The 13,876-nt window shown below is 46.1% G+C and overlaps 1 protein-coding gene across 2 annotated transcripts in view; it reads right to left on the bottom strand.

The window, feature by feature from the left end:
• The window catches only part of LOC120066681 (myosin-10-like), an 82,446-nt gene that overhangs the window by 54,271 nt on the left and 14,299 nt on the right, over positions 1-13,876 (bottom strand). For both annotated transcript variants that reach the window (XM_039018126.1, XM_039018134.1), the window contains exon 2: positions 10,326-10,482. In XM_039018126.1, the coding sequence (XP_038874054.1) occupies positions 10,326-10,482 (157 nt within the window). The remainder of the gene's footprint in view (positions 1-10,325; positions 10,483-13,876) is intronic.

Genomic DNA, 13,876 nt, shown 5'->3' with positions numbered 1-13,876 from the left:
CCTGTTAAATCCACTTTAATCAGTGTAGTTGAAGGGGAGGAGACAGGTTAAAGAAGGATTTTTAAGCCTTGTTACAATTAAGACATGGATTGTGTATGTGTGCCATTCAGAGGGTGAATTGGCAAGACAAAAGATTTGAGTGCCTTTGAACGGGGTATGGTCGTAGGTGCCAGGTTCACTGGTTTGAGTGTGTCAAGAACTGCAATGCTGCTGGGGTTTTCACACTCAACATTTTCCTGTGTGTATCAAGAATGGTCCACCACCCAAAGGACATCCAGCCAACTTGACACAACTGTGGGAAGCATTGGAGTCAACATGGGCCAGCATCCCTGTGGAACGCTTTCGACACCTTGTAGAGTCCATGCCCCAACAAATTGAGGCTGTTCTGAGGGCAAAAGGGGTTGCAACGCAATATTAGGAAGATGTTTCTAATGTTTTGTATACTGTGTATGTTCTCTTTGACATAGCCTACATGGACCAATCCTCTCCCCCTTCCTGTTACCGTCTTATTATAAAACAGTTAATTCCAGCAAGGCATTATGATTGGTCAAGAGGCGTTCACAGCCTGCAAAGCTGTCCTTCACAGCAAACAGCTGGCAGGCAGTCAATAGGGGGTTTTGGACTGTTCCTCTGTGCCTGGTCCCTGTTAGCCGTCATCTGTGCTTAAAGCAGTCAATATAACACTCACAAAAACAAACACAGTGGAGTGCCTGCTTGTGAATGGGATCTAAGAGGCAAACCCCCTGGCCCCTGAAACGGCCATTAAACCGCAGTGGCAGGGATTCTGATATGGGGCCATTAAACTGCAGTGGCAGGGCTTCTGATATGGGGCCATTAAACAGCAGTGGCAGGGCTTCTGATATGGGGCCATTCAACAGCAGTGGCAGGGCTTCTGATATGGGGCCATTCAACTGCAGTGGCAGGGCTTCTGATATGGGGCCATTCAACTGCAGTGGCAGGGCTTCTGATATGGGGCCATTCAACAGCAGTGGCAGGGCTTCTGATATGGGGCCATTCAACAGCAGTGGCAGGGCTTCTGATATGGGGCCATTAAACAGCAGTGGCAGGGCTTCTGATATGGGGCCATTCAACTGCAGTGGCAGGGCTTCTGATATGGGGCCGTTCAACAGCAGTGGCAGGGCTTCTGATATGGGGCCATTAAACAGCAGTGGCAGGGCTTCTGATATGGGGCCATTAAACAGCAGTGGCAGGGCTTCTGTTATGGGGCCATTAAACAGCAGTGGCAGGGCTTCTGATATGGGGCCATTAAACAGCAGTGGCAGGGCTTCTGACATGGGCAGAACCAGGAGTTGGTCCTCAGCCACCAACAACGACTTACAGATGGGAAATAAAAAAATAGACAGACCCAACAAATCTAGTTTCCATTTCCAATGTGGATCCTTCCTGAGAAATGGGTCCTTAGAAGAGAAATGTGATTCAGATTCATCATTTTGAGAAGTTTGACAGCCCTGGACATCTGGACATTTATTCAGTGTGTGTTGTTTACGTGACCCAGACCAAGGCACCTGGTACAGTACACGTTTAGGAAATCTGTGTTTAATATTTACCTCAGGAGTGAGATAAATTACAAGAGACAGGTTGTGTACCACTGGACTATAGCTGCCACAGCAAGGACAGAGCGAGTGACGGGGAGTGACAGAAAGTAAGGGAAGGGAATCTCAATTAAGCCAAAGCCTGAGGCCTTGTCCTACTTCAATATTTAGAATACTTAGATCATGGGGCATAATGCAAAGTAACACACACCTGCCATTCTGGTAAAGTAATAGAGACATTCAATATCTTTTCCCCTATCATGAGACTGACCTGAGGGAAAAACCCAGCTGTTGAAAGTCTGATGACAAAAAAGTAGCACATTATTAAGAGCTTACCAAGGCCTTGAGGACATTGAACAGGGCTCATTTACTGTATGCTAGCTCTGCCAAAAGCCAATCCACGCTGGGTGACAACACAGAGAGGAATTCTCACTGTGAGCACGGCACATAGTGTATTTTTTTCAGATGAGTGGTCAGCCAATGTGGCTCAGGCCTGGCTGAGAAACAGAACCAGCTGTCCCGAGACGGGCGACCAACCGCACCGCGCAGGAATTTGGCAGGAGGTGGTTTGAAGTAATTTTTCATTAGTCACACAAACTGGAGGAACTGATTGTGATCTCATCTACAGCTTCCCGGAGAGCGGCCAGCCACAAGACCACCTGCCGGACCGTCAGAAAGGCCCTCTTAGAGCACGGGAGACCGCATTCCTCTAACGACCAGGGCTCAGTCCAAGCCAAGGCCAAAACAAAGGGGAGAACGTGGACCTGGGGCTCCTGATCTGAAGCCATTGTATTCCTGAGCTAAGATGTTCTAATAAATTAAATTCAAGACGAAACATGAAAGGTGTTTCAAAGGGAGAAGCACATGTAGCATACTGAACACTTTGGACACCATGGAACGTTGAGAGATGACATTTCCCATCCCTTGTATCGTTCAATCCAGGCCTGACCGAGGCTGAATTCCACGGGTGAGATCAAACGCATTCCTCAATGTTCTAACGTCATTCCTCTCTCTCCATCCTCGAACTGTCACTACAGAACCAAAATCCTGACACAACAGAAAAGGGATGACTTGGCTATAGCTGCAGTCAGTCTCACCCTGCCCCGGACAGAAAAGGAAACGGGTAATCAGCAGGTCTTGCCCTCTCAGTGTCCTGTGTGGCTTCGTTCCTCCCACGCCCAGGGTCGTTAGGAGTCCTCTTAGCCTCCTCCCGCCTCTGCAGACAATGATTTATTCTTTATTCACCCAGAGGATATACAGCAGCCCAATGGCCACCCCTGCATTCCTTGCCATTGAACTGTAATGGCCAGCAGAGAGGTTTGGTCACTGCAAGAAACACTTAAAAGTGCAAGGGTAATGGATATTCTCTAGCTTCCTCAATGTGGTACAAAGTAGCGTTGGTATAATGATGGTGGAGCGTTGGCATAGTGATGGTGGAGCATTTGGCTCCACTGGCTTAATGCCAGCTGTTTTAAAAACCCTAGAGGGAAAAGACCATCGAAATGGATCATTGTCAGCATATTCCAGAACTTTATAGGTTTATGACATCAACCACGCTCGTATTATATCTCTAGGGAAAATGGCTGTGTGCTGCAGTATTGCCGGGCCTGCCGTGGATCTCAGGGGAGGCTAAAGAAACAGCTAGACCTCTGCTCTGTCTGGAGGGCACGGTCGTTTAGGTGCTCAGACTGCAGAGTGTCTCCAGGGACATCCTTCGCATGTTTGGCAGCTGGAAACATCAGAGAAGTGCTGAATCTGCTGATATTCAGGGTAAAAATTCCCTGCAGGTTGAATGAGTTTAGGGACAGAAAGACTTGGAAATTGGGGGGGAATGGGACAAATGTTATCTCAATTCCATAACATATGAGAAAAGCAACAGAGCAGGATAACTCAATCAAAGCTGCTCCAACAATTAGGCTAATAAAAATCCCATGCTACACACAAGCTGTTCCAACTATTAGGCTAATAAAAATCCCATGGTACCATGGTACAATCCCATGGTACACTATCTAGAACCTAAAAGGGTTCCTTAGCTGTCCCCATAGGAGAACCCTTTGAATAACCCTTGTTGGTTCCAGGTAGAACCCTTTTGGTTCCAACTAGAACAGCTTTGAGTAGTTCCATGTAGAACTACCTAGGGTAGGTAACAACATCTCCACCCCGCTGATCCTCAACACTGGGGCCCCACAAGGGTGCGTTCTGAGCCCTCTCCTGTACTCCCTGTTCACCCACGACTGCGTGGCCATGCACGCCTCCAACTCAATCATCAAGTTTGCGGACGACACTACAGTGGTAGGCTTGATTACCAACAACGACGAGACGGCCTACAGGGAGGAGGTGAGGGCCCTCGGAGTGTGGTGTCAGGAAAATAACCTCACACTCAACGTCAACAAAACAAAGGAGATGATTGTGGACTTCAGGAAACAGCAGAGGGAGCACCCCCCTATCCACATCGACGGGACAGTAGTGGAGAAGGTGGAAAGTTTTAAGTTCCTCGGTGTACACATCACGGACAAACTGAATTGGTCCACCCACACAGACAGCGTTGTGAAGAAGGCGCAGCAGCGCCTCTTCAACCTCAGGAGGCTGAAGAAATTCGGCTTGTCACCAAAAGCACTCACAAACTTCTACAGATGCACAATCGAGAGCATCCTGTCGGGCTGTATCACCGCCTGATACGGCAACTGCTCCGCCCACAACCGTAAGGCTCTCCAGAGGGTAGTGAGGTCTGCACAACGCATCACCGGGGGCAAACTACCTGCCCTCCAGGACACCTACACCACCCGATGTCACAGGAAGGCCATAAAGATCATCAAGGACAACAACCACCCGAGCCACTACCTGTTCACCCCGCTATCATCCAGAAGGCGAGGTCAGTACAGGTGCATCAAAGCAGGGACCGAGAGACTGAAAAACAGCTTCTATCTCAAGGCCATCAGACTGTTAAACAGCCACCACTAACATTTAGTGGCCGCTGCCAACATACTGACTCAACTCCAGCCACTTTAATAATGGGAATTGATGGAAATTATGTAAAAATGTATCACTAGCCACTTTAAACAATGCCACTTAATATAATGTTTACATACCCTACATTACTCATCTCATATGTATATGTATATACTGTACTGTATATCATCCACTGCATCTTGCCATCTTTATGTAATACATGTATCACTAGCCACTTTAAACTATGCCACTTTATGTTTACATACCCTACATTACTCATCTCATATGTATAGACTGTACACTATACCATCTACTGCATCTTGCATATGCCATTCTGTACCATCACTCATTCATATATCTTTATGTACATATTCTTTATCCCTTTACACTTGTGTGTATAAGGTAGTAGTTGTGGAATTGTTAGGTTAGATCACTTGTTGGTTATTATTGCATTGTCGGAACTAGAAGCACAAGCATTTCGCTACACTTGCGTTAACATCTGCTGACCATGTGTATGTGACAAATAAATTTGATTTGATTAGATTTTTTAATTCATCAAGTACTTTCAGCATCCATAACTGCATGTGGTCAATGTTCTTCTGAACCAGGTAAAAGCAAGAGAACGCTCACCAAAACAACAGATTGTTATGTCATTTTCTTGTGTTACTATTAGATTATTTTTTTATTTTTTTTACTTTAGTTTATTTAGTAAATATTTTCTTAACTCTACTTCTTGAACTGCATTGGTGGTTTAAGGGCTTGTAAGTAAGCATTTCACGGTAAGGTCTAGTACACCTGTTGTATTCGGCGCATGTGACATATAACATTTGATTTGATTCAGAAAATTTGATCAAGCCTGTATTTTCTTGTCTCTACTTGGAATTCCTTAAAAAATGTAGCGGGTCTCTTTTTCAATAGATTAACAATCATATCTGTGTGTACTCAGTGTGTACTAGTACTCACACGGTGGACTTGGCTGGCTAGGCACAAAGCCTTGGATTCTTTTCAAAAGAACTTTGGCCATGAAAACCATTACAGGTCTTATTGGTACCAGGTGGGTCAAGGGATGCAGTGCGGGTCCCAGAGTGTACACACTAGGCCTACATCGTAATAACACATCCACAATCGTTTTGAGTCTAGACCGTACATTGTACATGAGGTCTCCATCCACGGAAATGTTCCTCCACACCATTTAACACTTCGTTATCTTTGAGACTATTATCGAAAGACATGAGGTACTGTCCTTTGCACACATTTTATTTGATTGATTCATTTAGTGACGGAGAGGGTTCCTATGAGACAAATGTAGGCTTATTGCTCAAAGATTATGAGGCCAATATAGATCTGCCTTGAGTGGACCTAATGGCCTATCCAAACACAAGGGAGAGTCCTTACAGAGGCCATTCAATCTCACAAAGCGTTGCTGTTGGACAACTACGTTGCTGAGGGACAGTGTTGCCGTTGATGCGAGTTCAGTCCACTCTTGAAATCCCCATGCTGACATGGGCGTTTCTTCTCTCAACCAACACATGGTTTCATTCAAGAGAACATCAGCGCTTCGCATTTCTTAACGACACGTTCCAGAAATGTTTGAATTAGCCCCTTGTAAATGACTGGACGCCATCAGTCCAGAGCAACGAGGGAGATTATGGAAAGTATCTGGAGAAGTAATTAATGGCAGATGTGTGGGTCTAGTTGTGGTGGGGGGGAGGCCTAGTTACACAACCAGGGCTTTGTAACGTTACACCTCATTTAACCCTCCATCTGGCAATTGGCTGGCATCTCAGAAATGCTGGGATAATGACTGGCCCCTGGAAAGGTTTAGACACCCTTAAGGGACTACAGATGAAAATGATCCGGCTGGCTAAATCTGGCACAGTTGCAGAAATGTTGACCAAAGTGCATTGTTCACTTAACCTAATAAATGACATGAAGCAAATGCCTGTTCCTCGTGGCTAAATTTGAACGTCAATGTCCAAAGGGATGTGATACTATCATCACGATCACAGCATTTAGGGATGAAATCATGGCACTGAGATAATGCCGTGATGATATCCATGACACTATGCAGTGATCCAGCAACATTTTCATACAACCAGTACAGGGTACCAGCGCCTAAATCACTGAACTGAATCAGGTTATAGACCTGCTCAGGGGCAGAGCAGCAGCTGGTATCTGCTCATCTCCAACATACAAACCTCCTTTTGAGCCAAACCGCTGGTTGGCTGGTTAGCTATGATGACTATACTGGCAATGACTACCACTGTGACAAGCCTGCATAAATGTCCATAGGAACTGCAGGTCCTGAGGTATCCTTTCATTTCTAAATTGGTTATTGGTAGAAACCGATGCCTCATTTAAATGGGTGAAATGAAGCGAAAACAAAGAAGTGATTTGGATTTGGAATGGCACTTATTCCGAGTCCAAGTCTCCAGTCCCTGCCCCCCACCCCTACGTCCATGCAGATGCTCAGGGTGTGAGAAATCTGGAGGGTGTGAAGGGGGTAATGGGAAAAACTCACTGGGTCATGGGACAAGTAGGGCTCATAACAAAAGTATGATTAGGGAAGCACTATGTATTTGCATGCACATGCAATGTCCAATAGTGGCATTACCACTACATTATCAGAACATTCAACCAGTGTCTTTGGGAAGATTCTTCACAGAGGACACTACTTAAAGTGTCAATGCACACATTCTCCACACCGAGAGGGAGCTTCCTCCTTGTCTAAACTGACACCAGGCAGGGCCTGGATGACGGGACTGCCCAACTCGTCACAACCAACCCCCACTGGACGGACAAGCCCTCGCCACAGAGACAAAAGGTCCCATTGTGCTGCCAAATGCAGGTCATCCTCTCTGCTCTCACTGGTCTGGTCCCAGTCACAGCTCCCAGCCTGCGGTGCCTCCCAGCTATATCAGGCAGAGGGAAAGAGAGACAACTCTCTCAGACATCTCTCTATGATGTCTGTTGTGACAGTCATGGGATGGTGCTCCGTGATGTGCATCCACACCAATAGCACAGCCCTATGGACATCCAGGGTCTGTACCTAGATAGTATTGCTGGGGAGCTGTCCCTCGCCCCAAGATCCAGAAAAAGAGTTAAGAGGTCAAGAGGAGCTGTGCAAAAACAAACACACGCTGGTGTAAAAACTCTGGATTAATTAGAGTGGGAGAGAAAGGGGGACTGGTAAGGATTGTTTGCTGCCTGGAATGATATGTTGGTTTAGTCAGGTGTCTGGGACAGGACAGCTCAGCAGGTAGCCGCAGGTAGCCTAGTGGTTAGAGAGTTGGACTAGTAACTGAAAGGTTGCAAGATCAAATCCCTGAGCTGACAAGGTAAAAATCTGTCGTTCTTCCCCTGAACAAGGCAGTTAACCCACTGTTCCTAGGCTGTCATTGAAAATAAGAATTTGTTCTTAACTGACTTGCCTTGCTAAATAGAGGTAAAAAATAAATAAAAAATAATGGGTGTCTGTGACAGAAAATGTGGCTATTTCTACTTGGAGTATAAGATACAAAATACATTGAATAAACCAAATGTGATCAATATATTCCAAGAAAGAAACAGAGCTGTTCAGAGAAAGCCAAGAACATTGGCAATTAGGGGGTAAAGCAATGTAAAAAGATGGAGCATGTGGTTTGAAAGAAGCAATAGGTTACTGGCACTAGAATGATAGAGAAATGGGTGCTTTCTTTAAGCAACTCCTTGTAAATCAATTCTGCCCGTCACTATTTTTCCACTGACGTAAGGAATAGGAGGTTATGCAGGCTTCTCCTGCTGGGCAAATCAAATCAAAGTTTATTTGTCACGTGCGCCGAATACAACAGGTGTAGACCTTACAGTGAAATGCTTACTTACAGGCTCTAACCAGTAGTGCGAAGAAAAGGTATGTGTGTGTGTGTGTGTGTGTGTGTGTGTGTGTGTGTGTGTGTGTGTGTGTGTGTGTGTGTGTGTGTGTGTGTGTGTGTGTGGGTAAGTAAAGAAATAAAACAACAGTAAAAATACATTTGAAAATAAGAGTAGCAAGGCTATATACAGACACCGGTTAGTCAGGCTTATTGAGGTAGTATGTACATGTAGGTATGGTTAAAGTGACTATGCATATATGATGAACAGAGTAGCAGTAGCGTAAAAGGAGGGGTTGGCGGGTGGTGGGACACAATGCAGATAGCCCAATTAGCCAATGTGCGGGAGCACTGGTTGGTCGGGCCAATTGAGGTAGTATGTACATGGATGTATGGTTAAAGTGACTATGCATATAAGATAAACAGAAAGTAGCAGCAGCGTAAAAGAGGGGTTGGGGGGAGGCACACAATGTAAATAGTCCGGGTAACCATTTTTTATCTGTTCAGGAGTCTTATGGCTTGGGGGTAAAAACTGTTGAGAAGCCTTTTTGTCCTAGACTTGGCACTCCGGTACCGCTTGCCATGCGGCAGAACCTATAGGCTAGTAGACGCTGCAGGAGATAAGTTCTCGCTCATCACGAACCCTTGGAAGATTTACGGTTGATAAAAACCAACCCAAATGGGATGAAGTCTATTACAAGCTGGATTTAACATCACATATAGGATTGTGAATCTATTTGAGTCACATATTCACCCTTCTTGTGTTATGGAATCAGATGCCATTCTAATAAAGCTTTGGGTGTATGTTTTTCTTCACCCAACACCTGCGGTGCGTCAACATACTTTGTCCATGCCAGAGACAAAGTCAAAGCCTCTGGCAATCTGAATAGGTCTGAAGTGGATTCTCTCTGCAGTGACTAAAGGCTTTGGGTTCTCAAGCTGAGATTTAGACCCATTGGTACTTATAGCCCATAGTGGTGCTGAGAAGTGCATAGTTCTGAGGTATCAGCACTTCATGGGAAAAAAACAGTCATCCTTCACTTCCCCTTTCCACTGTGCTCCCCACATTCCAGACATTGCTGGCAAAATTAATTTCTCTCTGGAGGTGGAAATATGAACAGAGAAATAAGACCAGCTCCTTTGGACTGTTTCCACAGAGCCCTTTTTCCTCAATGCGTGCCATTTGATACCATAATGCTGGAGATGCTTGCATGAATTTAGGGCAACTACTACAGAGTTGGCCAGTGCACTAAATCAAAATAATTGGGGGCGACTTGATTATGCAACAAACCATGGTTCAGCTGATGGTTTCAATTAAGCCTTCTAGTGAAATGAATGGCCCTAAAGCTGTTGAAATTGAGTAGTAATCCCGTAAATCACAGGGCGACTGTTAAACAACTTTTATGAGCGTTGGCGATGGTGACACGTGGCTTGTTTTGGTTCGGTAACTTGAGAGCGAAAGCCTTGAGTATTGTAACAGTAGAGCTAACGGAGATGCCCTGCCAAATGCAACAGGGGGAAAAGTAACATTTCGACAATTTACAGAAGCCCCCCCCCCCCCAAAAATCGACAAAACTAAATTGATGACATAATGGCCTGTTCATCCCCTAGCAACAGTTTAAATTGAAACACAACAACATCTGGCCTTGGGGAACTGACAATGTACAATTAACATGACAAATGATCCAATCAGGCTCCACTTAACATCACAGACCTGGGAGATAAGTGCACCTGCCACAGTGGAGACAAGGCTGTCCTAATATCAGTATGTACCGTTCCTACCGGTTGACTGCCTCTCAACAACAGCCTTAATCCCAAAACAACCGGTTAAGTTGGCTTTGACTTTCTGGTTCCAGTAGACTGAATCAGATCATTCATACAATTTCCCTGTGTAGCAAACATATGCGCATATTTTGTGCATTGACATTGATGGCTGTGGTGAAGGGAGGGATAACCATAACCAATTGAGACTTACCTTGGAGCATGCATCTGTACGCGGACTCTGAGATGGCGTAGATGTGAGGGGGCATCTCGTGTCTCTTCTTCCCCCTGTACATCTCTATGATGTTCTCGGAGTAGATGGGCAGGTACTTGTAGGGGTTGATCACCACACAGAAGAGGCCAGAGTACGTCTGCAGGAGAAAGAAGATTATGTCATTCAGTGTGAAAAACGGGAATCTGAAGACACCGTGATTTGATAATCACCTTTTTTTGTAACATTTAATAATACAGGTTTGCCAGGTAAAGAGAAATCATCTGAAACAATTGTGGACCAGTCAGCTGTCGTGTAATGAGAAAGAGCTAACAAATCCCTTCAGTGCCCCACAGGGAATCACCACTATCACCATTTACTAGTGATGATGAAGCAAATCAAATCAAAGTTTGTCACGTGCGCCAAATACAACAGGTGTAGTAGACCTTACAGTGAAATGCTTACTTACAGGCTCTAACCAATAGTGTAAAAAAGGTATTAGTTGAACAATAGGTAAGTAAAGAAATAAAACAATAGTAAAAAGATAGGCTATATACAGTAGCGAGGCTATAAAAGTAGCGAGGCTACATACAGACACCGGTTAGTCAGGTTGATTGAGGAAGTATGTACATGTAGATATGGTTAAAGTGACTATGCATATATGATGAACAGAGCGTAGCAGTAGCGTAAAAGAGGGGTTGGTGGGTGGTGGGTGGCGGGTGGCGGGTGGCGGGGCACAATGCAGACAGCCCGGTGTGCGGGAGCACTGGTTGGTCGGCCCAATTGAGGTAGTATGTATATGAATGTATAGTTAAAGTGACTGTGTATATATGATAAACAGAGAGTAGCAGCAGCGTAAAAAGAGGGGTTGGGGGGGCACACAATGCAAATAGTCCAGGTAGCCATTTGATTACCTGTTCAGGAGTCTTATGGCTTGGGGGTGAAAACTGTTGAGAAGCTTTTTTGTCCTAGACTTGGCACTCCGGTACCGCTTGCCATGCGGTAGTACAGAGAACAGTCTATGACTGGGGTGGCTAGGGTCTTTGACAATTTTTAGGGACTTCCTCTGACACCGCATGGTGTAGAGGTCCTGGATGGCAGGCAGCTTAGCCCCAGTGATGTACTGGGCCGTACGCACTACCCTCTGTAGTGCCCAGCGGTCAGAGGCCGAGCAATTGCCGTACCAGGCAGTGATGCAACCAGTCAGGATGCTCTCGATGTTGCAGCTGTAGAACCTTTTAAAGATCTCAGGAAGCATGCCAAATCTTTTTAGTTTCCTGAGGAGGAATAGGCTTTGTCGTGCCCTCTTCACGACTGTCTTGGTGTGTTTGGACCATTCTAGTTTGTTGTTGATGTGGACACCAAGGAACTTGAAGCTCTCAACCTGGTCCACTACAGCCCCTTCGATGAGAGGGATAGGTTGTTATTCTGGCACCACTCGGCCAGGTCTCTGACCTCCTCCCTATAGGCTGTCTCGTCGTTGTCGGTGATCAGGCCTACCACTGTTGTGTCGTCTGCAAACTTAATGCTGGTGTTGGAGGCGTGCCTGGCCATGCAGTCGTGGGTGAACAGGGAGTACAGGAGGGGACTGAGCACGCACCCCTGGGGAGCTCCAGTGTTGAGGATCAGCGTGGCAGATGTGTTGCTACCTACCCTCACCACCTGGGGGCGGTCCGTTAGGAAGTCCAGGATCCAGTTGCAGAGGGAGGTGTTTAGTCCCAGGATCCTTAGCTTAGTGATGAGCTTTGAGGGTACTATGTTGTTGAACGCTGAGCCGTAGTCAATGAATAGCATTCTTACATAAGTGTTCCTGGGAAAGGGCAGTGTGGAGTGCGATAGAGATTGCATCATCTGTGGATCTGTTGGGCGGAATGCAAATTGGAGTGGGTCTAGGGATTCTGGGATAATGGTGTTGATGTGAGCCATTACCAACATTTCAGAGCACTTCATGGCTATGGACGTGAGTTCTACGGGTGTCACGTTCTGACCATAGTTCTTTTGTGTTTTCCTTGTTTTAGTGTTGGTCAGGACGTGAGCTGGGTGGGCATTCTATGTTTTGTGTTTCTATGTTGGGTTTGTTGTTTGGCCTGATATGGTTCTCAATCAGAGGCAGGTGTTTGTCATTGTCTCTGATTGGGAACCATATTAAGGTAGCCTGTTTTGTGTTGGGGTTTGTGGGTGGTTGTTTTCTGTCTTTGTGTTCTCTGCACCAGATAGGACTGTTTCGGTTTTGCCACGTTTGTTATTTTGTATTGTTGTAGTGTTCACGTTTATCGTCTTAATTAAACATGTTGAACACTGGCTACGCTGCGTCTTGGTCCGATCCCTGCTACACCTCCTCTTCTCGTGAAGAGGAGGAAGGCTGCCGTTACAACGGGTCTGTAGTCATTTAGGCAGGTTGCCTTTGTGTTATTGGGCACAGGGACTATGGTGGTCTGCTTGAAACATGTTGGTATTACAGACTCAATCAGGGACATGTTGTAAATGTCAGTGAAGACACCTGCCAGTTGGTCAGCACATGCCCGGAGCACACGTCCTGGTAATCCGTCTGGCGCCGCAGCCTTGTGTATGTTGACCTGTTTAAAGGTCCTACTCACGTCGGCTACGGAGAGCGTGATCACACAGTCGTCTGGAACAGCTGATGCTCTCATGCATGCCTCTGTGTTGCTTGCCTCGAAGCGAGCATAGAAGTGGTTTAGCTAGTCTGGTAGGCTCGTGTCACTGGGTAGCTCGCGGCTCTGCTTCCCTTTGTAGTCTGTAATAGTTTGCAAACCCTGCCACATAAGACGAGCGTCGGAGCCGGTGTAGTATGATTCAATCTTAGCCCTGTATTGACGCTTTGCCTGTTTGATGGTTCGTCGCAGGGCATAGCAGGATTTCTTGTAAGCTTCCGGGTTAGAGTCCCGCACCTTGAAAGCGGCAGCTTAGTGCGAATGTTGCCTGTAATCCATGGCTTCTGGTTGGGGTATGTACGTACAGTCACTGTGGGGACGAAAAGGAGTGTGAACTGCTTAGTGGACAGTGACTAAGCACAAACAGAGTAATATCCTGACCTTGGCTTGTATGGTGGTGGAAGGACAGTGAAGATGTGAAAGGATACATACAGGTGGCGTAGAGGGAATGAGAGAACGGAGATCGTTGCTGGTCCGTATCAAAGTAGCCTAATGATAAGGTTGACCTTCAGTTTGCTGCTACAGGCACTGAGATTAAAACATTACCATCATAATGATTAGGCATCATAAAAAGACTGGTTGCCTCTGGTTCAGAGCCACCGCGCCCACTGGCCGAGATTTATTTTCCCTTATCTCTCACTCTCCCCCTGACCTCCAAAAACTGATCATACAGAAACAGTCTCTGTGATATAGATGCTGCTAGGAGGATGGCTGCCAAAGTGCTGCACCATTTGAGATTCCTCCCACATGGCACTCACAGCTTTCTCCTCCTCCGCCTCCAGCTCATTGCATCCGGCTGAGAGGACGGCTCTTTATTCAGTGCAGTCCAACACACTTAAGCCAGGGAATGAGTTACGCTGTGTGTGATGCATTGTAATAACC

The sequence above is a fragment of the Salvelinus namaycush genome, chromosome 2 (assembly GCF_016432855.1).
Source record: "Salvelinus namaycush isolate Seneca chromosome 2, SaNama_1.0, whole genome shotgun sequence".
NCBI classification, from domain to species: domain Eukaryota; kingdom Metazoa; phylum Chordata; class Actinopteri; order Salmoniformes; family Salmonidae; genus Salvelinus; species Salvelinus namaycush.
Note: the sequence above shows the minus strand (reverse complement) of the source record. Positions and strands in the feature narration are given on the sequence as shown.